This window comes from Camelus ferus, chromosome 14 (genome assembly GCF_009834535.1).
Source record: "Camelus ferus isolate YT-003-E chromosome 14, BCGSAC_Cfer_1.0, whole genome shotgun sequence".
In the NCBI taxonomy this organism is placed as follows: Eukaryota; Metazoa; Chordata; class Mammalia; order Artiodactyla; family Camelidae; genus Camelus; species Camelus ferus.
The window spans coordinates 22212488-22239505 of NC_045709.1; the positions used below are offsets into that span (position 1 = coordinate 22212488).

At 53.1% G+C, this 27018-nt stretch overlaps 1 protein-coding gene across 5 annotated transcripts in view; it reads left to right on the plus strand.

The window, feature by feature from the left end:
* The window catches only part of SPATA13 (spermatogenesis associated 13), a 137050-nt gene that overhangs the window by 76332 nt on the left and 33700 nt on the right, over positions 1-27018 (plus strand). For 4 of the 5 annotated variants that reach the window (XM_032496438.1, XM_032496437.1, XM_032496436.1 and 1 more), the window contains exons 2-4: positions 1949-3577; positions 15139-15504; positions 17183-17327. In XM_032496438.1, the coding sequence (XP_032352329.1) occupies positions 2126-3577; positions 15139-15504; positions 17183-17327 (1963 nt within the window). In that variant the 5' untranslated portion in view covers positions 1949-2125. Of the gene's footprint in view, positions 1-1948; positions 3578-12887; positions 13025-15138; positions 15505-17182; positions 17328-27018 lie in introns of those variants that run through there. The other variant, XM_032496440.1, reaches the window with a different exon arrangement.

Sequence of the window (27018 nt, forward strand, 5' to 3'; positions counted from 1 at the left end):
AGGCTCCTGAACTGATGGGCTGTTTGAGGTACACACATACCTGTTGGCACCTCTCATTTTACAGATGACACTGAAGCGCAGACTATGCTGAAATGGTTTTACTCAAGATTCATGCAATAGTTTAGACCTAGACCCGGCCCCAGGTTCCCCACAGAACGTTCTCAAACCATACAACATTAAAACAACGCTTCCCTGCAGCCCTTAGGGACAGCTCAACAGGTTCATCCTTGGTTATAAAGCTCTCACAGTGCCTTCCAGTTGTGGTGTCAGTACACTGTCCACATCCAGCCGGATTATGCGGCAGGGATCCTGTCTGCTTCTCTGTGTCCAGTACAGGCCGGGGCAGAAGGATTCTTAACGACGTAATGTGCAGTCAGGGCCCGCCACTGGACTTGACTGTGTAAACTGTCTGCTCCATTTCAAGATGGTGAGGAGCTGAAACAACCTCATGGTCCCCTGTTCCTCCCAGAGTGGGTGAAGGTGGACGGGTGATGCTGAATGTTGCATTCATTCTGCAACTGGTTGTAGATTTCACATCCAGCTGCAGTTCTGGGAGGATTCAAGATTTTGCTTACATGGTTCATTCAGACACCACCCACAGCTCCTCAGGCCCCTCATTTCTCTGTTAGAACCTGAGACTGCAGGCGGCATGTGGTAGCCCCGTCCATCTTCTGATGAATGGAACTGGGTGACTGGATATCAGAAAGGCTGCAGGGTCTACATCTGTGTGGCGTCCCTGGTCCCAGATGGAAGCAGCCCTTTCGCCATGAGTCTTCCAGGGAATCCCTCTTCAGGGGCAAATGAAAACGAACCCACCAGAGAATTTGGAGAGTAGAAGTGATGAGATCTCTTTTCATGAGGTCAGATTATCTTTTTTTTTTTTTTCTGTGCTTGAAAGGGCTAAGCCAAATTGGGATCTGACCTCAAGTCTTTATAGAACTTTTTCCTCTTCTGCCTTTAACGTTGCCTTTGGAATAATGGCCTTGACTGCTGTCGTAAGGACGTCTGGGGTTTGCCTTAAGTCAGGGTTCTGTCAGAAGGTCTGAACTGAGTCTGACGCCATCTCCGCTCCCTCAGTGCTCATTCATTTGCAGAAGTGGAGGAGAACGTGGGCTCGGGGGGCGGGGAGCTGCAGGAACCCCAGGGGAGTTAGCTGACCTGCCCAATCATCCGCTTGACTGTGTATAAGGCGAAACCCATCCCGCTGACCCTGTGGGTTTGAATGAGGACTCGGTGTCGTGTGGTCTTCAGAGCACTTGGTGCAGGGCCTGACTTGGAGTAAATGCTTCGTATAGATGGGCGCCTTACATGGTCATCATCGCTGGCCGTTCTTTGAGAGCTGGGGGCTGTGCTGCCCAGGCCAGCCGTGGAAGGTGGAGCACCGCTCTGCCTGACGGCCGGAGCAGCGTTCCCACTTGGGGAGAGCAGGGACCCAGACAACTCCCTGCGTGGGCCCTCCTGTACCCTGAACACTCAGCCTCCTATGAGCTGTGTTAAATTTAACAGTCCATCGTTTGACTGTGACACATTTTGAAAGATTGTTGGGTTTTGTGTGTGTGAGATCATTTAAGATTTCTTCTGTTTTGAAGAGAAGACAGTCTTGAATGATGCCTTGGCTTTTTCATTCTAGCAGTTTTGCAAAAGTTTCATTTAAACAAGTTCCAGTGGATTTAAGTTTTCCATCATATTGAAGGCACAACCAATAATTGTCTTTTTTTAAATGAATGCATGATTGGCATTCTTTCCTTTCAGTTATAGTAAGATGAATTAGGAGGGGGAAAAAAGCACAATTTTAACTTAATTTAAAATAGGCTGTACATGATCGGCCTGTCCTGGGGCATGCCTGTTTTTCTGTTATTGATTATTGACCGGAATAGCCTCGGCCCTGCTGACCGAGGCTCTCTGGGGAAGCCGCTAACTCTCTGCTCTGCTTTGTTCTCTGCCGCAGGCCGTGGCCACAACCGGGAAGCCTCATGAGCAGCGCAGGCAGCGAAGCCAGGCCGGCGGCGGCGGCGGCGGCGGCGGCCTTGGGAACGAAGGCTTGCATGTGGGGCCGGGGGACACTGAGGCGCGGGTGGCTCTGAACCACGCGGCGCTGGGGCCACGGGCTCCCGGCCCCGAGAACATGACCACAGCACAGAACGGCCATGGGTGCGGAGCTGCGGTCCCCTGCTCCGTCCCTGATCCGAAAGACCCGGGAATGGTGTCCCACCCCGCGTGTCGGAACGGAAGCTGCGGCGCCCAGGAGGCCCGGCTGAGCCCGGCCAAGCTCCTGCGCCTCTTCTCCGCGGGCGCGGCCCGGACGCGCGCCGACCCCGAGCGGCCCCGCCCCGCCCGCCTGGCGGGCGTCTCCTCCTCCACGTGGAACGCCCTGGCCTCCTTTCGGAAAATGGGGTCTTTCAAAAAACTGAAGTCCTCGGTACTCCAGGGAATACAGAGCCGAGAGGGATGGGATGCGGCGAAGGAGGGGGCATCGGAACACGACCTGGGAAAACCCGTCCCCAACGGCGCAGCGGCGGGCATCCCGACGGGCAGGTGCGCCCTGGCCGGCCTGGCGGGCGGCGCCCTGGGCCTGGGACCCGGCTTCGCCTCCGACGGCTCGGACCCCGAGGAGGCCGATGACGCCTTCGCCCGCGGCGCCCTCCGATCCCGCAGCATCCGGCGCGCCTACCGCCTGGGGCGCATCCGCCTCCTGGACCCTGAGCCGCCCGCCCGGGAGCCCGCGGCGTGCGAGGCGCTGGTGCAAGAGCCCGAGAGGAACGGCGTCGTGTGCAGGCGGAGCAAGAGCACCGACAGCCTGGCCTTTCTGAGGAAGAGCTCCTTCCGACGGAAGTCGGCCTCCCACCTCGCCGACCTCCGCGATGCGCCCGAGCCGCGGGGCCCCCGGCGGACGCTGAGCGGCTCGTCCGCCGACTCCGAGGGCTCCGGCGGGGCCCCCGCGAGGCCGCGGCGCTGGAGGAGCCCGCTCAGGGCCCCGGACCTGGCCCGCGTGCTGAGGCTGGTGGGCGGCGGCGCGGCGGGCGGCCCGGGACCCCGGGAGCGCACCCGCCCGCGCCGCGGCCGCCACAGCTGCCTGCACGACGACTACTCCCGCCGCGCGGCCGCCTTCCCCGAGCGCCTGTCCAGGAGCGCAGAGCCCCGGGACCCCGGCCCGGCGGATACAGGGGACGCGGGCGCAGGAGGCGCAGCTCCGGGCGCCCACGGCTCCTCCTCCAGCCGGCCGGCCCAGGAGGTGTCCCGCCAAGGCGCCCATGACCCAAGACCTGGCGGTGGCCGGTTTCCCGTGGAGCCCGAGCAGCCCCTGGGTCCCCCGAGGCCCACCACGCCCAAGCCCCCCAGCCCTCGGAGCCCGGGAGCAGCAAGTGCCAGGTGTCCCAGCAGTGTCAGCGCGCTGTCCCTGAGTTCCGTGGACAGTGAGGAAAGGACAGAGGGGCCTCCGCTGCGGGAGCCAGGGCCTGGATCCTTCCCGGACACTGCACGAGCCACCTGCGACAAGGGCAGTGAGGACAGCGGTGCTAGCAGCCACCCTCCGCCGGGCCTCGGAGGGGCGGCCAGGCAGGAAGAAGAGTCGGAGGAGGTGAGGACCGAGTGGGGCCCGCCTTCAGCAGAGGGCTGCCGGCGCTGTGTGCACATGCCCAGGTGGTCCCTTCACCTGCCTGGGGGCCGGCAGCCCTGAGCTCCTGGTGTCCGCCCTAATGGTTATCATGTCAAGTTGCTGTTTACCGGGTTCAGAAGTAATCTCCCTCTCTTTTGCAATGAATGTTGTGTGGAATTCCTTGAGATGGCGTTTACCACACTGTTCATCCAAAAGATGGGAGCGGCCATGTGCTAGGGTTGAGAGGAAGTTGGAAGCCCCTCTTTTCTACCCATGCAGTTGATAGGGACTCTCAAAATTTTGATCTTTGAAACACTAGCTTTCTTCTCTTTGTTTTAATCTGTTTCTATATCCTTTGCCCACGCATGAGATTCTTTGTTCAGAGACCATTACGTGTTCTAAGTCTGCTTTATTTCCCAGGAGTGACTTAGAAATGTGCAGTTGAGACCTGTCAAGCTGTGAGCAATGATGGTTCAAAGGAAACTTTATGGTGGTTATTATACTTATTTTTAGAGTAGAACATAAGCGTCTCATGAGTTGAATTCGCTAATAACTGTCAAGGGTACAAGAGTAATGCTCTTTTCATATCCTGTCAAGAATCCAGGCAACCTTACTGTGTAATTTTCACTTTATAAATGCGTTCAGCCAGGGGGATGCATCTGTGTGTCCATATTGCAAATTATTCTTCGTGTAAGTTTCTAGACTACATCACAGGTGTAAGGGGGTGCTGGCCACTGTTTCTTCTCACCGTTCCCTGGAGAGGACCCTGGTTTGCCATGATGCCTGCAGATCAGTGGTTACGCAGACTCGGAAGCCAGTCTCTAGCTGTTAGTGAAAGTGCATGCATGTTGGTAATTCTACGCATGTTCTTTCAGATGTTCATTACATTTTTAAATTGCGTTCATTTCTGTACAATTCTTATGCAGCACATCAGGCTTCCTCTGGTGCTTTTAAAGTAAATGTCAAAAAGAGAAACTGTATTGGTGGTTTTGCCCAATTTGCAGTTTAGATATCTGCAGTCTTCAGTGTGACTTGCAGAGAAGTACTTGTAAAATATAACCTGAAACCTTCTCTTTTATTTTGACATTTTGAAACAAAGTACAAACAAAATGAAACAAACCAAAAAGCACCTTGCAAAATGCAACGGGTTAGAAGCAATTTTTGTGAGTTGTATACAGATAGCATTACACAAAACTAAAATATCAGTCTTTATTATATTTTAATGTACACCGTGTTATTTTTAAACTTATCAATAGTATGACTCTACCTTTACGTAGCTTTAAGCTAGTTTGAACTGTGGTTATTGTTGAATTTTAAAAGATTGGAATCTGTATATATTTAAAATGCATATTATAATGCAGTTTTCAATAAGAGAGAATAATTTTTCAATTTAGAATCATTTATTTTTAACAGACCACTCTGAAGGTGACAAAGTAATCTTTGAAAAGTCGCACGCAGTTTAACAGGATTGTGCCTTTACTGTGAAAAGAGCTGGACCAAGGTCAAGCCACCTTCGTCCAAAATTGCCGGGTTAGCGTTGTACTTCTGCCCTCTAGTGGTGAAGTTTGTTGTAACAACGATGATCTGTTAAATGTAACTTAAACATTATTACTTGCTTTAAAAATGAAGTTGGGCATTTATACCTGTCCCCTCATAAAGGTACAGACCTAGGGATTTAGTGTCGCTGCCGGGGTTTGCACTGAGTTGCAGAGACCCTCTGGCTGAGTTAGGTCACTGGGAGAGGTCCTTGGTCGTGCAGTGCGGACGCTCTGGTTTCCAGCGGTGGTGAGCTGTGCCGTAGACCGAGTTCTCCTACGCGATGGGCCTCCGCTGTGACTCCTTTAGAGGCAGCTTCAGTCTTCGGGTAGATGTTTCTAGCTTGGCTGGAGTCCTGGCTCTGACATTTAGGACACGCCCAACGTTGGGCAAGCCCTTGGATGGAGTGTGGAAGAGCTTTCTCCGCCCTGGAGGTTTGTAAGCGCCAAGGAAGTTATGCGGTGAACATGGTGAACACGTAGCCCAGTGCTCAACACTGGCTGTCACTGCCTGGTGTTCACTCTCCGTTTAGTGCCTTTCCTATCCTAGGTTGACCCGACTTCTTCAGACGGGCCAGTTAAGGTCAGTTTTTTTCCAAAACTGGTTTCTGACATGCCGCCGTGTTACAGCCTTAGGGAGGATTGTGAGATTCCTGTGTTTAGTCCGGAATGCACCACAGCTAACTGCCGAGCACCTGTCAGCAATAAGACCAGCAATAAGACGCAGTGGCTAGCTCTGCGGGAACAGTGGTGAGGCCAAGGAGATTATCAGTGACCTGAGATGTGTCCAAACCAAAGTGGAATGTGCAGATGGATTAAATCCTTCAAAAGAGGTGGCACCATAATGCTGTGGGATTTCAGAAGCGATATTGTTACCCATGAACCAAATCAAGGAAGGCTTTATAGGGCTGACCACCTCCGATTTGAAGAAGGTGAGATTTCTGCAGATGGTTAACGAGAGGAAGGTGGGGGCATTTCGGTGGTCAGAGGTACAGAGATTTTGTGTGATTCACAGGAACAGGAAGTAACAGTTTGATCTGGTGGTAGAGGGGGAGACCCCCGCTGAGATGAAGTCATTAGGTTCCGATCATGGACTCTTGAATTCCAGAGTAAAGCATTGATAATTTCTTGATAAGCATTGAGGAATTGAGGATGTTTCTGAATAGGGAAGGGCCAGGCACAGAACTGTGTTGAAAAGTTAATCTAGTAAACCAATAAAGACCAGAATTGGGAAAAAATGTGACCAGAGGGAAAGCTAGCAGGAATTTACGGCCAAAGAGATCTCAGAGCTAACAAGGCTCTGAAGGGGTGGAGGGGGAGGGGGACGGGAGGGCGGGGCGGAAATACAACGTGTCAGGAAGGACAGAGCAAGTGAAACTTCACATAATAAATACAACGTGACTTGTTCACTTATTACCTGCCTGCTTTGGGCCAATTATGGGGAAAAGAAAGACTTAAAGAGAAAGCTGTTCTTACTCCCAAGGGCCGACAGTCCAGTTGGTAGAGTGGACTATATACGAATAATTGTGATGTTGTGTAAGGAGGAATGTTCGGTTGAGGGAGTGCGTGGGGAGGAGCAGGTACAGGAACAGGGCTTCGGGAGAGGGTCAGCCAGAGGAGTGACCTCAGCCTCGTGTCCTCGCCTGTAAACCCGGAGCGGTGAGAGTAGCCCCCTGCCGCCTTGGGTCACGGTGAAGGTCAGATGGGTGATGCCTGCACAGCCCTTAGCTCGGAAATACCTCAAACGCTGGGGTCTGAGACCTGCTGTCCAGGCGAGCGCCGCGTGGTGTTAACACCCTGCGTGTTTGGTCTGGGCGTTTCTCTCCAGGTCTGCCCCAGCGAACTCCTGACTTAGGAAGGAGGGGCATTCCTGAAAGATTGCAACATGGCCTTGTAACCCTGCTGTTTTCATTGAAATATATTGTCAACTGGATATGAATCTCTACGGAATATGAACAGTTCCCCCAAAGTGAAATGAAAACCTTTCAAGCAAGATGTAAATGGTGGAATAAAGCATCTGGTCTAAAATACAGTGAAGAGTGAGGCCAGTACCCACTGCTGGGGGCGAATTTCAACAGCTCACGTTAGAACTTTAAACCTGTCATCGTCTCTTGCACCTGAAAGTATCAGTGTATCCTCTCACATTGACAGGACGCTTTTTCAGTTAACAGAGGTCCTTCTCAGTTGCCCTGTCAAGGGGGTCCGCATTTTTGGATTTGCTTTAAACTGAGGCCTGGAGAGGTGCCAGGCCCCCTCCCCAGCCCCTCAGCTGGTGGCACTGAGCCGGGTCTGGAGCCGGGCCTCCTGGGGGCCCAGGGCCTGGGGGGGCACCTGCTGGCACCAGCGTGGGGACAGATCGTTGACAGTGCAGGAAAGAAAACTGAATTTGTTTTGTTTCGGGGTGGCACGGCATTCAAGTGGGCTCCGAAATGGCATGAATGGGATGGTTGATTTCTTGATCTAAAAATCGCGAGTTGTGGGTTTTGAGAGGTTTAGTTACCGTCAAGTGACAACGCAGGTTCATTGCTCTAAAAACCATACTTGAGTGCAGGGTGAGAGCGGTTGTCTTGTGGTCCGGAATTGCTTGCTTGCTTGGTCATTTAACCGCCAGGCACCCACCTTCCCCTGACCACTCAGGGGGCTTTTTAAACTGCCTGCTCCCCAGGCTCTGGTGTCTCTGGGGACGTCATGATTGTGTCAGGTTGTCTGGGAAGAATTTATGTAGCTGCTTCCACATGACACCCAGATAAATAAATGAGTGCTGTGTAAATAGCGCAGTGGTTTTAACAGGAAGGGGCAGGAAGTGAGGTTTCCCTGCAGGAGATGATATTTCAACTGAATGTTGAAGGGCAGGGTCTCCAGGTGGACCAGGGGCAGAAAGGGGTCCTAGGGGAGCAGCCTTGACCTGATCTCCAGTTGCATCAGGTCACACGGGGCAAACTGGCGAGTCGTCTTGTGTGGTTGGAGGGTAATTGTGTGTGAGACAGAGCCTTAAAGACGTCCTGAGACATAGAAAACAAACTCATGGTTACCAGCAGGAAGGGATAAGTCAGGAGTTCGAGATTTGCGTATACAAACTACTGTATATAAAGTAGATAAACAACAAGGTCCTACTGCACAGCACAGGGAACTACACTCAGTACCTTGTAGTGACCTGTGATGAAAAAGAACATGAAAAGGAATCTGTGTGTGTACACGAAGCACTGAAACATGATGCTGTACGCCAGAAACTGACACAACATTGTAAACTGACTATACTTTAATTAAAAAAAGAAAGAAAGAAATTCTACCGCCAAGGAAGCCCCCCCCCAAAACATATCAGGTGAGGTTTTGAGTGGCCCTGGGTTTGTTCTGGGCGACAGCTGGGCACGATCGGATATGGGTTCTAGTTGTCAGGCTGAGTGTGGACTGGAGATGGGAACGAGTTAGGACACTGTTGGAGCACTTATCCGAGTCCCTGGATCACGGAGCACTTCTGCAGTTCCTCCTGAGGCTGAGTGTGACAGAACGTGGCGGCCGTGGCCGTGGCTGGCGGGGCAGGAGCAGTTAGGAGCGCCTGGCATGGCGTGGCTGTGGCGAGGGTGGGGGGGTCCTCCACTAGGACACACAGGCAGTCTGCCGGGAGAGATGATTTTGAAGACGTCATTCCATGTTCTGATCCAGGAACCCTTAGTTTCCATGATTCTAAAGGCATCTGTGGCTATTGATTTGCATGTTTGTGCTGCCAACCAAGGCTTGAAATTCGCTGATGCTGGGAACACAGACATATCCCTCCATCCCATCGTCCTCCAGGGAGAGCCAGCCTGGCCCTGCTTTCCAGCCTCCTGTCCCCTCTCCTCCCGACCCCTCCACCTCTCTGTGCAAAGGAAGTCAAACAGCATCACCAAAGCCTCATGGTCAAAAATGTTCAGAGGTGGGAGGAGGGTACAGCTCAGTGGTACAGCACGTGCTTAGCATGTACAAGGTCCTGGGTTCAATCCCCAGTCCCTCCATTAAAAAAAAAAAGTAAAAATAAACCTCATTTCCTCCCCCCAAAATTCATAAAGAAATAAATTTTTTTGAAGAAGCTTAGAGAAACAGTGGGCTTCTGGCATATTCAGCTCTAAAACTTGGTTCTTGATTTTGGAGTATCTGGTTGGCCTCAACCAATAAACAATTTCAAAAGAGGAAAGTTAAGTTCATTTTTATAAAATCATGCTTTTTATTAACTTGAGAAAAGAAAGTTTGAGTAGACCTCCCTATTTTCCAGCACATTTCGGAGGTAAAACACACTTTAAGATGGAGTCGCTGTGTGCATTTCTTTTTATATGATGGTTTTCATCTGTCTCTTTCCTTTCACGAGTCCAGGTGCAAAACGACAATCCACAAGCCTTCTTTTCTCTGCCTGACTGTCAAACTCAGTGTCTTGTTGCTGTTGATTGTGAGATGGTGGGATGGTCAGGTTAAGCCCAGAAAATGAAATTCCCTGGAATGATTATTACAAAGGTATGGCAGTGAACCTCAACAGCCCGAATTTTTCAGTCACTATTGAGTGTTGTTCATGCTCCCGAAGCTGGACTATCAGTATGAAGTTCAGTGTTCTCACGGCGTCAGTATTTGCATTTTTAGGCAATTACCTGTTCTGCCTGTGAAACAAGTCACAAAGGCCACAGGCTCACAAACTGTTCTCCACACATTTTGTCATCAGTTTTACACACATAAGGACAACCGGAGCATCTGACATCACCACTGCATCTCCCGGGGGACAGGACACGTTAACTGCTTGTATATTGTAAACAAATGGCCTGAACCCAAGGGACAAGGTAAAATGACTACGCACATGTAATCCCACTCCGTAAAAATCAGAATGGCTTTTGGCTGGTCATTTTTGTGTTTCATTTGCAGTTGAAATTCCAATGACCAGTAAAGAGTCTTACAACTTAAACCCTTACATTGTAAGTCGAAGCTGCAGCACTGTGGTGAGGGTTGACCCCAACATTAACAGCTACTTTTACCTGTGAAAAAACAAAGCCAGGAAGGAATAACGCAGTGGGCCAGGCTCTGCTCTCCCGTCTGTTTCTTGCTCAGGCCTGTCCAGATCCAGGCTGAGCCCCAGTCTGGGGTGTGGGAAGGGGAGGGACAGGCTGATGGTGCCTCTCTTCCCAAGATGGTCCCTGAACTAGAGACTGGTGCGCGGAGCTGAGCCAGTCTGAAGGGGCATGATTTTGGGGTGGCCGTTAGTTTCGTGGGTGGTGCTTGGCTATTTACATATTTCAGAACAAGTCAGTGACTGCCCATCCCTCCCCTCTTCCTTGGGCAGTTCTGCCCTTACAGAAGTCCCTTCTCACACTGTTGGTCCCTTAACTCGCCTGTGGGAGGCAGGAAAAGATGCGTGAAGCCCTGAAAGAGTTTGGGGGGAGGGAGGGTTAGAAAACCCGGGGGAGGGAGGTCCATGTCCTGCGCATCCCACCTCTGGTAGGACGATCGCCCAGCTCACATCCCAATAAGGACGGTAAAGGAGACGGCAGCTTTGGAGAGAGAAAGACGATTCCACCACTCGATCTAAGAATGAAGGACTAGAATGTAAATATGATTCAGGACACAAAACAGATCCAAGTTTATTTGAGTTCCACGTGTGCACAGTTAAGGGCGAGGTCCTGGCACAGAGGAGAGAGAAGGAGACAGAACAGAGACAAGAGGCTCAAAGGAGCCCGCATTTATCCTGCTGCTGTGGACGTGGGTGTCTGCAGTGCAGCCGCCAGGGCCCTGGAGGAGGACGGCCCCAGCCTTGTCCAGCTTCGGGGGTTCCCTGGGGCTCGCTGGTGCATGGCTCTGATCGCTGCCTCTGGCCTCACGTGACTTTCTTCCTCTTGTCTCTGTGTCCACGTCTGCCTCCTCTTCTGGGGACACCGGCCATCAGCTTAGGGTCCACCTCCCCAGAATGACCTCCTCTTAACTCCATTACATTTACAGACCAGGTATCGCCAAATAACACGGATTGGTACTGCGGGTGAGGACTCCCAACGTATCTCCCCAGGGGACGCAGTCCTCCCCCTGCACCTGCTGTCCACCCTGTCTGCCCTCGATAAACCCCGCTTCAGAAGGGGTGCAGGTGGGCCAGGTTAATGATTTACTCTCACTGTGGTTTCAAAAAATGTTTTGAAGTGTCTAAGCGGAGGTAGTAAGATCTATCTTGGCATTTTACTTTTGTAAAGAAAGGAATCTTGAATAGGAAGAAAAAAAATGCAGAACCTCCCTCCCCCACCCCCACCCTCACCCCCAACTAGGAAATGTACTTTAAAACTGTCTTGAGAAGCAAGGGTTAACAACGCCACTGGCAGGTGTGTTTGCAGATGCTGAGGACTTGGGTGTGAATTGGGTGGGAGCCCTGGGAGATTTGAGCTCCGGCTGCTGGACTGTGAGGAGATCGTGGACCAGGCAGACCTCCAGCCTGGCGCTTTACCTGATTATAGTATTTTTAAAGCAAGAAAAATCTCTCGGAGAGCAAGGGTGTGGTCAACTCCTTCCTCCGCCAGGGCGTCGGGGGGGGCCGCCCCCTGTGCAGAAGCGGGGGGAGGTCCTGGCTCGTGGGAGGGGAGCGTGGTTTGTTGGTGTCAGTAGTTCCAGGGAGAGTCACGGTCAACCTGCATTCCCTGCAAGGAGCCTAGGTCGTGCTTCAGAAGCACGTCAGCCTGGCTGCAAGAAGATTCAGTCTTCAGATGTGCAGCAGAGCGCACCTTTGCTTCACAAGGAGTGTGAATTTCTGGAGAAGCATCACTGTTTACGTGTGAGCTTACACGGGAGGGGTTCCCCCTCCCTCCCTCTGTGCTTTGGCTACGAGTGAAATGGCTGTGTCAGGTTTATAGATGATGATTCGGCTAGCTAATTTCTGCAACTCCTGGGACATCTGGCACCACTCGGAAGGCGTACTTTCTCCTTTTGTGTCCCCAGGAGGGGGAGCAGTGCCCAGTGGAACCACAGCTGGTTGTCCCAAGTGCTGCCCTGTGGACACCCCTGTGGAAGGGGAGGGAGTGGCAGTCTGGCTCCCCGCCCTCCCCACACACTCCCTACCCGCCCCCGTCACTTCCTGGAGTGTTTGCTCTCAGGATTTGTTGCCTAAACAACTCAGATATCTGAGTTTCCTTTTTTTTTTCTTTTTTGGCATCTGTGAGGAAAGCAAGCTGCACGTTGCATAAGAAAATCACACACAAAACCTGCAGGTGGATTTGTAAGCAGTCAGACAATTTATTGCCTGCGATCTTGTTGTACTTCTGTTTTTCTAGTGTTTTATTTCTGAACCTTTTCATCCCAGGATAATACAAGTGGGTTTATTCTTACTGTGTGCTTAAGTTGTCTATGCTGTTTGATTTGGTGATTTAAACTATCCACCATAATAACCTGTTTCTCATATGTATGTGATGCAAAAAACAATATTAACTTTTCCATGATTTCACTCATATTTTCCCCCTGTTGTCAGAGGAAAAACTTTTCACACAGCCTCTTATGTTCCTTTCAGAATGTGTGTGAATTAAACCAACAAAAGGGAGATGAATGAGAGAAAAGACAGGGTTTTATTCCTGTCTGTAAGTGGGAGTTCACAGAAAAGAGTGACTCCAGGAAGTGGTTAGCCCTGGGGGCTTACAGAGCGCCCGTTGGGGAAGGCAGAGTAGAAAGGCACTTATGGGAAAAGAAGTGACTTTTAGGGAAGCAGGGAGACCGGAGAGTGTGGGGCCTGTGTCTGTTGAGGTGAGGGTTTCTCCTCTAGGGATGAGGCAGCCTTCCCTGGTTGGAAGAAATAGCCTTGTCCCAGGGGAGGGGACCTAGGACAGCCGAGTTCTGCTTTCAGGCAGAAGAAAGCCTAAGAAAGCCTGTCCTTAAATGCCTTCAGCTCCGAGTGGCGTTCATCCCGTCGGCGGTGAGTTCTGGACCCTGTCGGTGCTGACTTGAATTAAAGACAGCGGTCCGGGCCCTAAGCCTCGGTGGACAGCACGGGGCGGAGGCTGCTGGAGCCCACTGCCTTGAGCAGGGCTGACTAGGTGTGCGGGGACGGCGTGGGTCAGCGGGATCGGAGGTTACAGAGCCCACGTTTGGTGTCTCTGTTGCTGTTCGTCAGCTGCGTGGCCCTGGGCAAGTCACGTCACTTCCCTGGGTCTCAGGTGGGAAATACAGGACCTGCATTTCTGGTCTCAGGTGCCACTGACTGGTGAGAGGGGTCACCCCGTGGGCCAGTCCTGAGGGTGGAGCTGCGGGGGGGACATCAGCCACTCTGCCTGCCCTGTAGTCACATGACTTGCCTGGTTCTCCCAGCCCTCCCTGGGCTGGTTCTGTTCTATTTTCGTTTTGTTGTTACACAGTGTCTGGGGTGGGGGAATGGAAGGCCCAGAGCTCACGGTGACTGGCTCCGGCAAGCTTCTGCTCCACCCTTCCACCCCTCCAGTCCCGCCCAGGGAGCCCGAAACCGCCCCGTCTGAGCCCAGACTTAGACAGTCGGCCGAGATGGAGCTTCTCCCCCTACAGGGGCTGGAGTCTGGGGTGCTTATTCTCAGGCACAGCTTGCTGAGAGCGATGGATCACCCGGGGCTGACAGGATGTGCTGACCCACCACTGGGCCTCCCCTCCTCCCCGCACCCAGAATCCCCCGGGGGCCAGGGCAGAACCAAGCCTGCAGACATTGGGAACCTTGCCTGGGGTCACGGAACCAGCTGGGGGCCTGCCTGACAGGACAGAAGTTGGCCCATTTCCAAACCTAAGAGTTTGTTTTGTTGATGTTAGTTTTTTCTAGTACATTGCATTGCCTCTGAAAAAGTTACTGGAAAAATTAGAAAGTACTGCCAATTTTAGGGTTGTAGGCTCTCCAGCTGTAGGACTGTCTAGTCTGGAATCTCAGGTCCTGGAAGGTTAGTTGTGACTAGTCCAAGCACACACAGCTAGTTAGGAGCCTGATCTAGTCCTTGAAGCCTAGCTCAGTGCTCCTCCCCGCCCTCAATGAGACTTAGGTCCCTGATTGTCACGCAGGGCGGTCCAGACTTTTTTTTTTTTATTTATTTTTTATTTTTTGTTGAAGTAGAGTTGATTTACAGTGTTGTGTTAGTTTCTGGTGTGCAACATAGTGATTCAGTTATACACATGTATATATTCTTTTTTGTTATAGTTATTACAAGCTATTGAATGTAGTTTCCTGTGCTCTGCAGAAGGACCTTGTTGTTTATCTATTTTATATACAATAGTTTGTATCTGCAAATCCTAAACCCCTAATTTATCCCTCTCCACCTGCCTCTCTCCTGTGGTAACGGTAAATTTGTTTCCTGTGTGTCTGCTTCTATTTTTTAAATTAGTTCATTTGTGTCAGTTTTTTAGATTCCACATATAAGTGATGTCATATTTGTTTTTCTCTGACTTACTTCACTTAGTATGATCATCTCTAGGTCCATCCATGTTGCTGCAAATGGCACTATTTCATTCTTTTTATGGCTGAATAATATTCCATTACACACACCTACACACACACACACACACACACACACCCGACATCTTTGTCCAGTCCTCTGTCCATGGACATGCAGGCCGCTTCCTTGTCTGGGCTGTTATAAACAGCGCAGAGTCGCCCAGACTTACCTGTCTTAAAGTGCCTTCTGATTGCAAACAAGGCTGAGGGAAGCCCCTGAGGTGGCGCTCCGCGGCTTTGAGGGCCGGCTCTCACGCAGCCCACGACCCCCACACGGTGTTGCCTGTGCTTTGGGACACACCTCCTGTAGGTAAAAGTTGTTTTTAGCAGCTCACAGTGGTGCTGATTTTCTCCATGTCTTTTCTCCTGGCTCATCCTCGGTCACCAGACATCACTGCTGAAACTGGGGTTTTGATTCAGCCTCCAGTTAAAGGCAGATTTGCTTAGTCCCGTCACGTTCGGTCTTGTCTCTAGTCCGTGGGTAACGGAGGCAGGGCTGAGGGCCGGGAGGGAGTGGACGGCGTGTTCCTTTTCTGTGTCTTCCCGGGGGCCGGCCCTCACCTGACTTGTTCACATTTACAAAGGTTGTGACTGAAGAGTCCTGGAGGCGGGCCTCACCACAGGAGGAGGAGAAGACGGAGGCCCAGAGGATCAGCCGGAGGAGATGGGGCTCTGGGAGGCGGTCGAGGCCCCGACCGCTCTCCGACTACGGCCAGTCGGTCAGCCGAAGTTTGTCTATTCCTGAAGATTCGGTCGCCACCGACCCCCAGAGAGAGGACACCGAGGACGGCGACCGCCCGCCCGGCATGGCCTCCCCGGACCCTGCAGACCAGACCCCGGACGCAGGCTGCCCCCGGTGGGCCCAGAGGAGACGCCCCATCTCAGTGATTGGCGGGGTCGGCGTCTACGGGGGCAGCCAGACTGGGGACACGGAGCATCTGCTTCCCCAAGTAAGACTGGCCGCCCGCCGCCAAAGCCCACTCAGCCCCCAGCCCCCGGCCTCTTCCCCAGCTGCAGACTTAACCGACTGGCTTCCCTCTCCTCTCTCTGCCTCAACGATGACGTCTTCTGCTCGCAGCCTTTCTTCCTGGCTTTGAAACCATGCCTAAATTAGAACTAACCCACTGACACGGGGGTGCCCCTTACTAATCTGTCTTTCCTGGCATCTGGATAATGTGTGAAATGCTCTGCTGTTTGTTCTGAATCATCTGGGGAAAGTCGTGGGGCCTATTTAGTGAGCTTCCTGAAAGAAAAAGTCTTGAAAGAGAAAGTGTCACTTATCCTTACAATAGAATGATAAGAAAATAAATTGGTTTTTTAGGAGATGAGGAAATAATTTTTTTTTTAACACACTCTGACTCTACATTTGAGTTGCAGCTTTCCAGCTGCCTTGACAATAGATGAAAATCTTAATATTACTCCCTTAGTATATTTTGGTAATTCAGCAAGGGCTTGTCAGTTACCCAGTGCTGCGAAGGCACAGAACAGCTAGCTAAAGGCCCTGTTCAGAAGTTCACAGAACTGGGTGGTCACAGGTTCACAGGACTGTACAGGACTCAGTGCCAGTTTCATTTTTAAAACTTGCTAGTTGATGTTATAAATAATCCATAAATTCTCTTAAAAAGGCAGTTCTGTGTTGATTTTGGATTTTGTGTTTAATTCTCCCTAGAAGCCCAGCACAGTGCTCGTTTATAGCAGACGCCCCAAAGCCTCTTGCTTAATTGGATTAAACTGAATTGAATTTTTCCGGTAAAAAACAAATTAAGTGGGAGAAGACCACGAGCTTTTTGTTGTGTTTAGATGCTCTCTACGCTAGGAAGTGATTCTAGAAGGCAGCTCTGCTCACCACGACACCGCCAGCGCTGCACAGGAAATCATTCTGAACGAAAGCAAACTAATCTGTGTTAACTTGAAACACAGTCTGGGGAAGATCTAAAGCACTTAGAAATGTCTTCACCGCAGAGCATCCAACAGGAGTGTAACCCTCTGCACTGCAAGCTCCTTCAGGCACCTGGGTAGGAAAATCCTCAGAGAGCCCAGGGGAACCACGAGCCAGCTTGGCCTTCGACGTAGCTGTAGGGATGGTTCATGTGGACAATCAGAAGGGCACATAGATGCTTCTAAATGTGTGGGAAACCGACTCTTTTAGACAAAGCTCCACCGTCCTGTTAGTTTAGGTGAACAGAAACCGTACCCCACAGACGCGCATCCACGCCTGTGGGTGGACGTGCGGCGGGGCCGGGAAGGACTCCCGCCGCAGCCTGTCCCCGGCCGTGGTCCTCGGCGCTGCCCCCACCCCCGGACACGTCGTCTTCGCCCTCTGCCCCCACTTCCTCAGCGTGCTTCTCCTTTTCCTGCGTCTTTCCTGACTGTCCCCTGTTGGTGTGCTGCTGACAAACGGGCTGAAGCAGGATGCTCTGAGGGTCCATCCTGGGGTTGTGTTTTAGAATCAGGTCGCACTTGACCTTGGGGTGGCCTGAGCCTGTGCCGCGACCTGGGGGAACATCTCATGCCTGCGAGCAGCTTCCAGGTGAGACGCTGAGCCCGCGGCTGGGCCGTGGGTGTGCAGAGCTCACCGGAGCTGCCACTTCCTGGCCCCTTCTCACCGCCTCTCCCTTCCTTTTGTAGCCGGCCGCCCGGCCGCCCGTGCCAGCCCACCAGGTGCCGCCCTACAAGGCGGTGTCAGCCCGCTTCCGGCCGCTGGCCTTCTCCCAGAGCACTCCCATCGGGCTGGACCGCGTGGGACGCCGGCGGCAGATGAGAGCTTCCAACAGTGAGTCTCACAGGCCCCGCTGGAGAGGGGTGTGGAGTCCTGCTCTGGCCGTTGGCGTGTGTCTGGGCGGGGAGGGCTTGGGCAGGAGCCGCTCCTGCGGCGTGGGCTGGGCGCCCCGGCCCAGGGAGGGTGCGCTGCGGGCTCTGCGCCATCACAGGGACCCTGACCTTGAGTGGTCTGGGTCCTGCATTCCTGCAGTGCAGATCTGACCACAGGTGGACTCCGGGTGTTTGCCTTAACCCTTTCAACGCTCTCCCCTGGTGTCTGAGCTTCTCCGGGGCCACCTGAACACCAGAGGCGAGTTTATCTAGTGTGATAGACACTGCCCTCCTGGTACTCCTCCAGTAAGTACTCATGCCGGGAGTTCATGGAATGACTTTTAAATTCCTGAGAGAGGACATCTCCCCGCCGCCAGCGCTCACGTCAGAGCCAGGCCGAGCTCGACCTGGCTAGGCAGAGCGCTGATCAGGTGGCGGCGCTGTCCCGTGGGCTCTGCTGTGTTACCTTCTGATCTCTTACCTCCATACTGTGGCGGATGCTGTAACCGTCGTTCGACAGATCAGAAAGCCCAGGTGGAAACAGGTAGACTGCCCAAAGTCACTCACCCTGGAAGTGGCAGAAAGCAATCTAGATCTACAGTCAAGTAGGACATTCCCCCGCCAGGCCCATGTGTAACCCCTGAACAGCACTGACTGTTCAGAGCGATGCAGCAGACTGCCAGCTACTGGGGCTCTGGTTGCTGGGCTGACTGCCCTACCTTCAAAAAGGAGCGTCAGGCGCTGAGCGTGAGTGATGGACCGGGCATCCAGAGACCTGGGTTCTGGTCCTGCGCTGCCACACTGGCTGGTGGGCAGTCCTCCTCCACGTGCTGGTGGTGACCGAAGCCATGAGAAGGGGTGGGGTTTAAAGAGTGTGGCTTCCAGAGCCTTGAAGAAGGCTCAGTGTGTCACTTGGTGTCACTTCAGTTTTGTGGAGAGCAGGAGGGAACCCCGGGGGGTGGAGGAGAGACAACAGGTAGGGGGGAGCTCTGGTTGTCCCCCCGTCCCCCGAAACACAGCAGGTGGAGAGGGTCACTGGTGGATTGGACTGGGACATGGTTGGGGAGCGTGTCCTGGGAGGGCTGCACACGGTGGCCAGTGGTCAGGGGTCGGTGAACAGGGAGGAAGTGTACCCCACCCCCACCCATTGTGTGGCCTGGTTTCTAACTCAGGAGGAATCCAGGCTAGACTGTGGTCAGAACCAGTGAAAGGAAAGAGGAATTGGATGGCCGCTGCCGGCCGGGCATCTCACCTCTGTGGTCCTCTCGGCTGAGCAGGCGGGCCCCCTCACCCGGGCCCTGTCCTCTCTCGCTGCCCACCCCCTGCAGGCCAGGCTTCCGTCCACGGTGGTCAGTCCTGTTCCTGTTCAGTTCTCACCCTGCTGTTTCCTCGCCAACTTACCCCATCGGTGTTGGGCTGGAGTCACAGCTCCTGTGGAGTCTGCGGGCTGCCTGCTGCCAGCACTTCCCCGCCCGGCTCTCACACCCAGCCTGGCCCCGAGTCCCCTCCTTACCGGCACATCATTCTCTCTGCTCAGAATTCAGAGCTCGCTCCCGGCGGCCCCTCGGTGACAAACGCAGCATCACCCTGCAGATCATTCCTTCTGTCTCAGCCAGTCATCTGCCGCTGGTGACGCATTTTGAGAAAGTTGTTCAAAAGGAGAGAAAAGGCGACAAGAATGTCCTTCCCGGTGTTACTCGTGCTGGAGGAAGTCCAGGTAGCAGGGAAAGTGAGTCGCGGTGCTATGTGGGTGATGCTCACCAGCACGAGAACCTTCTGCAAATAGGAAGCATGGCTGCCGTGACGCTGAAGTGAGAACAAGAGCAGGACGTAAAATCACACGCGTGCTGAAGGAGTTGCTAGGGCCCCCTGCTGAGGTGTCGCACACCAGGTGCCGCGCCGGAGGCTGCGAGCAGGGGCCCCTCCTGGGGCCTGAGGGGGCCCTCTGTGGGCCTCCGTCCTGGCTGCTGGTGGCCCTTGTCTCTGCCTTTATGGTCGTGTGGCACCTGCACATCCTACTGAACCACGGCCCACCCTAACGACCTCACCTTAGCCTGACCATCTGCTAAGACCTCATTTCCAAGTAAGATACACTCACTGGTCCTGGGATGAGAATTTGAGCATCCTTTGGGGGACACAGTTCAACTCATAACTTCTCCCATGGTGGCCGCCCTACACAGCATGTGCACGTGTGGCCGAAGGGTCAGCAAGGATGGGCAAGTGGGGAAACAGCGTAGCTGGGGGGCTGGATGCAGGTGGCGCCTCCCCAGCCCTGCCCTCAGAACATCAGCCCACGCCTGTGCTCTCTGTCGTCTGTCTTGTGCGGAGTTCAGTGCTCTTTTGCTGAGAAGCAACGGAAACGAAGCCCAGCTGGCTCAAGCAGAGAGAGGACGTCTCGGTTGGATGGGTGTCAGGCGTTCCCAGGACTGACGGGCCGTCTGAGAACCTGTCTAGGAAACAGGTGGCAGTCAGGGTGGCTCCTGGGAGCAAGGCACCACGTGGAAGGGGCCAAGGAAAGCACAGTCCGTCCGTCCTTCCATCACTCCAGAGTCAGAGTCCCATGATGAGGGTGCACGTCTCCAGCTCAGGTTGTGGGCCCACGACCTGGGGGCACGGGGACAGGGAGAAGATGGGATCCTCCAGGGCTGGACCCTTGTCTTCCGTGCAAGGAGGCAGGTGCGTGGATTCCCTGTGCGCTGAGGCTGACCGCAGTGGAGGGCAAGTCACTCCCCCAGAAGAAATCCAAGTGGTGCTGGAAAGAGACCTAGACCCTGGACAGGCCCCCACTGGCTCCTTCGCTCATTCAGTCTCTGCTGAGGGTTTGCCTACCACATGCCGAGTGCCAGCTGTGTGCACAGCAAAGCCCCAGCATCACGTATGTTCTAGGGCGGGAATGAGAAATGAGCAAGTAGCTGTAAAGACGGGGGGGGGGGGCATCAGAAAGAAAAATAAAGCAGGTGGAAGGAACTAATTTTTCAAAGATGATCATCTCAACATGATGCCCCTGTTCCGTGTCTTATTAAAACCCCCTCCCTCCTTCCCTGGAGGGAAGCAGCCCAGAGGCTTACCAGTCACTGCAAACGTCTCCAAGTCCAGGATCTCTGAGTAATTCCACCCCTTCTCCAGTCCCACTGCAATGCCTTTCCAGTGTTTATATCCAGAAATAAATTTTAGCAGAACCCTTACCATGGTGGAAAGAGGTGAGAGGAAAGGAAATAGGAAATACGTCGATATCACGTGGACACACATATGGGACCCCGGGAGAGAGTGCTCCTCTCCTCTGCATGTGCTGTTTCTCACTCTGCTGGTCTAGTCCCCATTGTTTGCTCCCTGAGCCTTTGCCTGGTGCCCCACCTCGTGCTGGTCTTTGCCAGCCAAGCTGCTCCAAGCCTTCACTTGATGTGTCTTGAGCTGGTAGTGGTCCTGCCTGCTTAGAGTCGTCTGTCTCCTTCATCCCCCTCTTAGTCAAAAATCAGTGAATCTACAAAACAAACCAAAAAAAAAAAAAAAAAAAGGAGCATCAGCTGTGAGCCAGGCACTAACTTTCTTCGACGTTTGGAATAGAGCAGAGGATAAAGCGTCACACGACGTTTATGTTCTGGCATTTGAACAGATTCAGTAGATGGTAAGTGGGCTGAGCTCAGGCACCAGTGATCGTTCTGGAGAAGATGAAGGTGGGTGATGAGGAGGAGGAGGAGCGGGAGTGGCAGCAGGTGACCTCAGGTCTCTAAGGAGGTGACACTGGAGCCGAGACTTGGAAGATGAGCAGGGGCGAAGATCTGAGGGAGGAGAGGTCCCAGCGGAAGGAATGTCAGATGCCCAGAGTTTGGCAGGAACTCGGTGTGTCTGAGGTTCAGCCTCTTGCCAGGATGTGGAGCTCAGGAGACAAGGGTGGGAGAGGACGGTGCAGCCGGCGAGCCTTGGGAGAGGCTGCATAGAAAGGGTTACTCCTAGTGAAGCAGGAGGCACTGCCAGCTGGGGACTGGTCTGCTGTGATGTGCGCTTTAGAGAGAAGGATGTTTGTGGGAGAGAGGGCAGTGGAAGGGAGGCGGGTTTGTAGGTTGTTGCATGGGTCCAGCTGAGAGGTGATGGTGGCAGTGACCACAGAAGACACCCAGGTCTTCCTTGGGTGCTTAGGCTCCCAGAGCACGAGGAGGGGGGAACGGCCTGCTCAGGTCTAACTCCAAAGGGCCGGGGCTGTGAACTCCAGTGGGAGGGCTTCTCTCTTAAGGGAATCAATTCAGTTTTGACGGAGCAGTTACTGGATGGAAAAAAAATACTTTGCCTGTGTGTTAAGTCGTCGTAAACCCCCTGTGTTTGCCCTCTTTTTTCCGGACTGATGTCTCCTGTTACGGGTGCACATCACCTAGAGTCACTGATTCCGTGCGCCTACCCACCCAGGACAGCACCGCCACATCCACACGTGTCCCCCAGCCGCCTCCTAACTCTGCTGTTCTTACCCCCGGTCGTCTGGTGTGATTCTGCCCCTCTGGGTGAAGGTGCACGAGGGGGAGGTAGTGACACCCGTGGACACTGGCCTCTCCCTGTACTGCTGTCTCTCTCTGGGGAGTCCTCGGGTAGAAGCCGTGTCATGTGAGAGCCAGGGACGGTGCAGGAGCCTTCAGCCAGATTCCAGCAGAGGTCCGATGGGTGAGGAAAACAAATCCCATCTGGAATGAGTGTCTTTTCCAGTCAGGGCAAATTGTCCACCCCTCCATTATGAAAAGGGTCCACTGTAATCCGTTTTCCACAAGTAGCCGTCCAGTCCCTTTAAGGAACCATGTCATTAACTTTGTGGAGGGGACGCCCTGTGGTTTAGCCCGGACTTGGCATCTGTTTCTGCCACCATGGCCATTTTATTTTTTTGAACCCACTGAGGAAGCATCGAGATGACCAGACAAACACTGACTTCTGCCGAGTGGGACGCGCAGCCCACGCAGTTGTTCCAACAGCCTCTTCAGCAACAGGATGCCCGTGGGACAAATGCTTTCTCTTGCTCTGAGTTTATCCTGATACTTCTGATCACACGCCTTCCCCAAAGCAGGCCACAACCCATTTGGTTCTTTCCAGATTCCTCCAAGCCACTCAGCCAAGCCATTTGTTCCCAACCGTGAACCCACACGAGCAGACCCCTCTACTGAGGTCCTCTGGTTTCAGAAATTTCAGAGAGAGTATTGCTTAGGTTTTAGTGCTGGGGGCACAGTTACCAGGTAGATGGTGGGGGAACCCTTCCGGGAAGGCAGAAGGAGGAGTTGTAGTCCCGGGACACCCACCCCACGGTTACCCGGCTTCTGCTTCTTCAGGAAGTCCTGAGTCTGGGAATCTACGTGGGTCTGAGAGCTGAGTGAGGACCCTCGACTCTCTGTCACGGTGGTCCACGTGCCTCTTCTGCTCACCAGATGTGGAGCTGTCCTGCCCCACAAATCAGGCAGTACCTTCACAGAGGAGTCATGCCTCAGTTTTGTCCCCAGGGACCCTGTGATAATGTCAGCACGGCCAGAGATCATGTGGGTCAGACCACCCCCGGACCCCAGCTGGCCGGGCTGCCTGGGGCAGAAGCCATGCCCATTTTTCCTGGGCAGATGTCCCCCCACCCCCTGGAGGGCCTGGACCCACTGCCACAGGAGCATCTCCCACTGGCTCCCTGTGCCCAGGCAGATCAGCAGCACGCTGCTTAGAAGAGTTGCCACTTCCCTTGTCTGGTTTGGGGGACGAGGCCGGGAGGATGAGACCTAACAGACGGGTCTGCCAGACTTCACACACCTTCTTTCCCATCGCCAAGAGCTGACCTCTCAGCTGCTTTATGAGTGGGCAGAGCTGGGTCCTGGTTTACACCCAAGCCAAGTGCTGGAATGACGCCCAGCTCCCGGACTCATGTGTTAAATGCAAAATCCCCGGTGGATGCCACCGAAAGGGACAAATTTGGTTTAACCTAAATTACGTCTGGTAAACAATATAGTGTGTGAACCTTGTTTGGATTCTGATACCAACAAACCAGGTGTAAAAAGGTCATTCTGACACAAGTGGGGAAATGTTCACGTGGACTGAGTATTCAGAGACAGAATGATTAATTTTGTTCCCTGGGATAATGGTGGCACAGGTATTTTTAAGTCCTTGTTTGTGATGGCACTGACTAAATATTGGTCGCGTGATACATGTGAGATTTGCTTTAAAGCAGCCAGAGTTGTTGGGAAGGAGTGGGAAGCAACTGATAAAATATTGATACTTGTGGGTTCATCGTATAATTTCTCTGCTCTTGGGTTTGCAATTTCCTAGAGTAAAAGCTTTTAAAAGTAATGAAAGTGTTTCCTCCTCCCTCCCTAGTTAAGTGCTCTCGAAATCTCCAAGTCAAGAAGTGCCCACAACTAAAATTTCTCAGATTTTCTTAGTAAATGAAGCCCTCATCCGGGTGGGTGTACGGGAGCCCCTCCCGCTCAGAGCCGAGCCCCGCCCCGCCCCGCCCCGCCCCGCCCCCGTGCTCCGCGCTGTCCTCCCGCCGCGCGTGGGAAGGTTACGCGGAGTAACACCAGCCCTCTGCGCGGCTGTGGTGTCGGCGTCGTGGAATTCGACCGCGAATCACCGTGGCGCCTACGGGTCCTTTGACAAGTTCCGGGATGGGAGCTCCCCGCCATCGGAGCACCGAGGCTGGACCCGGGCGGTGCGCGGGCCGAGCGCGCCTGCGTGGTGACGCCCTTCTCTTAGGGACCCGTCTTTGCTGCCTTTTGCCTTTTTCTTCTGTGATACTTTTCTGTTACGTCTCTTTCCATCGCAGCCTTTGCGCCGCATTCTCACATGCTCACTCCGGGCTCCTGCCACTCGCCCTCCCTTCACTCGTCTGTTTGGATCAGAAGTTCAACTTCATCATCCTTGAAAATTCTTACGCTCCTGTCTACTCGTGCGCCTCTTTCTACGCCTCCCAGCCGTGGAGTTCAGATGAGATTTCTCGTGTGATATAAACCGGGTGATGATCTCAAATGCCTTCCGGAGAGGAGGACACCTCGTTCCTTAGCTTTCACACTTGAGGGGAATTTTGGGCCACACCCAAAGGAATGAAGCGTGCCATCGAAGCAGTAGGTGTGGGTATGCCACTGAAAATGTATCTGCTTGTTCCACTTCTCAAAAGCCTTTTACTCAACCAAAAAGTATTACACTATTTTGTAATAATGCCGAACAACAGAGGAGAGAAAATGAGAAGATTAGGTACACTGATAACTAATTATAAAAAAAATATAGAGAAAATGACTTTCTGGAGAGACAAACACGATGCATTGACTTGATTAGACTCTTAATGGCTTTTAAAAATATTTCTAAATTACTCATAGTATTTCTTGATTTTTTTTTTCCAAATCTTAATTTCTTGTGGATATAGACACTTTGCAAGCTAGGAAAAAGATCAAGTTAAACCAGTCTGTCCCTCCAGGGACAATTGCTCAGTCTTCAGCTGAATGATGTCATAATTTGAGCTGTTAACAATGGGGTTGTAAAACAAAAATAAACAGAAATTTAAAAAAACCAACAATGGAGTATAAAACTCTAAACTACGCATGTACATTTTTCATTAGTAAACAGCCCAAAAATCCAGTCCTTAAAGGCATGAGGTATGTAAAGAACACCTTGTGTTACAAGGGACTGAATAACCGGAATTACGCGCGGGCCACCCTCTCTGTGACGCCATCAGAGCTGGCCGTGGCTGGTGGGGGCAGCAGCTATTTTGAAAACCCACTCTGAGGTTTTGAAAGTCCCCGGTTCTGCTGTCAGTGAGAAAGCAGGAGAAAAATACTGCGGCCGGCACCCACGCCCGCTGATCGGGGTCCAGAGAATACAGCCAGAGGTGTGGGGAGTTGGACAACCTAAAATTCCCAAGTGAACCGCTTAGTAGTGGGACGCCAGCACACTGCGTTTCCCCTCTGCCCGAGAGCGCGCGGAGGCCTGCTCCGGAGGGACGTTCGAGGCAGCGGCGTCTCCCCCGCGCGAGTTCCTGCCCCTCTTCTCTTCCTCTGTTCCCGTCCCCGCGGAGGGACCGGACCGCCCCGGAGCTTCGCCGGCGCCCCCAAGCCCAGCCCAGGCCGGTCTGGGACTCGTCCGGGCCGAGTCCTGCGGGAGCGGCCGGAGGCTGGGGCTCCTCCGGAACCCCCGCCGCGCGCCCAGGCCCACGTGTCAGAGACGCTGGAGGAGGCGGCGTCGCGCCCGGGGCTGAACGCAAGGGTCCTGAACGCGGGGTCCTGCACGTGGCGGGGCTGCACGCAGGGTCCTGCACGCACGCTTCTCCTAACCGCCGCCTTCGGCCCCGACGCCGGCCTGACTTTCATCTGGTGAATGTATCCTACACAGCTTTAAGGTTTGTTCATCTAAAGGAAAAACAAATGTGCCAAGAGGGCCCTCTGCCTTTCAGGCCCAGGAGTTTCCAAGAACACTTGGGGGAAGCTGCTTCCACATCTGCAACTCCCCTCCCTTCCGTTTGACTTTATGCTGAGACGTATGTGTGTGCTAATTTACTTTTCCCCCACTCAGGAACTAGTATTGGTTGTAAAAGCAAGTGTACTCACCTGTATTATGAAGTTGATAAGCTTAATATTATTAGGAAATTGTACAGGATGGGCCGTTAGGACATAATGAAACAGTGGTGTTTCAGGAAATGTCCAAAGTGCTCTGAAACTTTTCTGAATTGGGCTTTTAATATGCTCTTGGTTTAGGAGATACTTCATGTGTGTTGATCCACATAACAAATCTCTATGATGTTGCATCACATACCCACATGTATACACGTATACGTGTACCAACTGCAAGTTCATGTGTCCGACACACAGCAAGGTCAAATAAACCAAAACGTCAGAGTTTGGAGCAGAGAAAGGTTTACTGTGGGGCTGAGCAAGCAGTGCAGGTGGCTTGTGCCCCCCACCCCCAAACCCCAGCTCCTGGAAGGATTTCAGCAAAGCACGTTGTAAGGCCAGCTGAGGGAGGGGAGTCCCAGTGTCTGTGATCAGCTTGCACACTGTGCTCTGATTGTTTCATGCGGCGGTAGTTATCGGTCCTTAGGTGCCAGAAGGTCTGGGGGCTCTGCGCTCATGATCTTCCAAGTAGTTAATTTTTTCCACTTGGGGGTGGTTTTAGCATCTGAAAAACTCAGAAAATGTGCATCCTACACTGTTATCACGATACAGGGGAGGGGTCTGTCCTGGGAAGGCCCCACAGAGTCCTGCTTGGTGCCCCTATATGTGCCCTGTTATAAGTGGGACTGTGTGGCAGAGGCTGGCTGGCCCGGGGCAGGCAGCTTGTTCTCTGGAACCTCCTGGGTGGTGTGCAGATGCACAAAGCCTTGGAGCAATAAGGGAGGTGGGGTAAACACAGAGCAGGTGAGTCAGACCTGGGGGTCCAGAGCTGTCCCCCAGAAAAGAGCATCAGCGGTAAGGCTTGAAGGGTGGGTGGGAGGCAGAGTAAGCTTGTTGTAGGAGGTGTGTTCCAGGCCGAGGGGACAGATGCAGGGCAGTGGGAGCCAGAGAAGAGGCGCGCCCTCGAGAAAACCAACCAACTTTCTTAATTCGCCTGCGTGCACATCCAGTTATGTCCGTCTGTGCAGACAGAGCTGCGCACGCGTGATCATGGGCACTCTTCACGGGGCGACCCCCCCCCCGCCCCCAAAAAACTGATCCTGT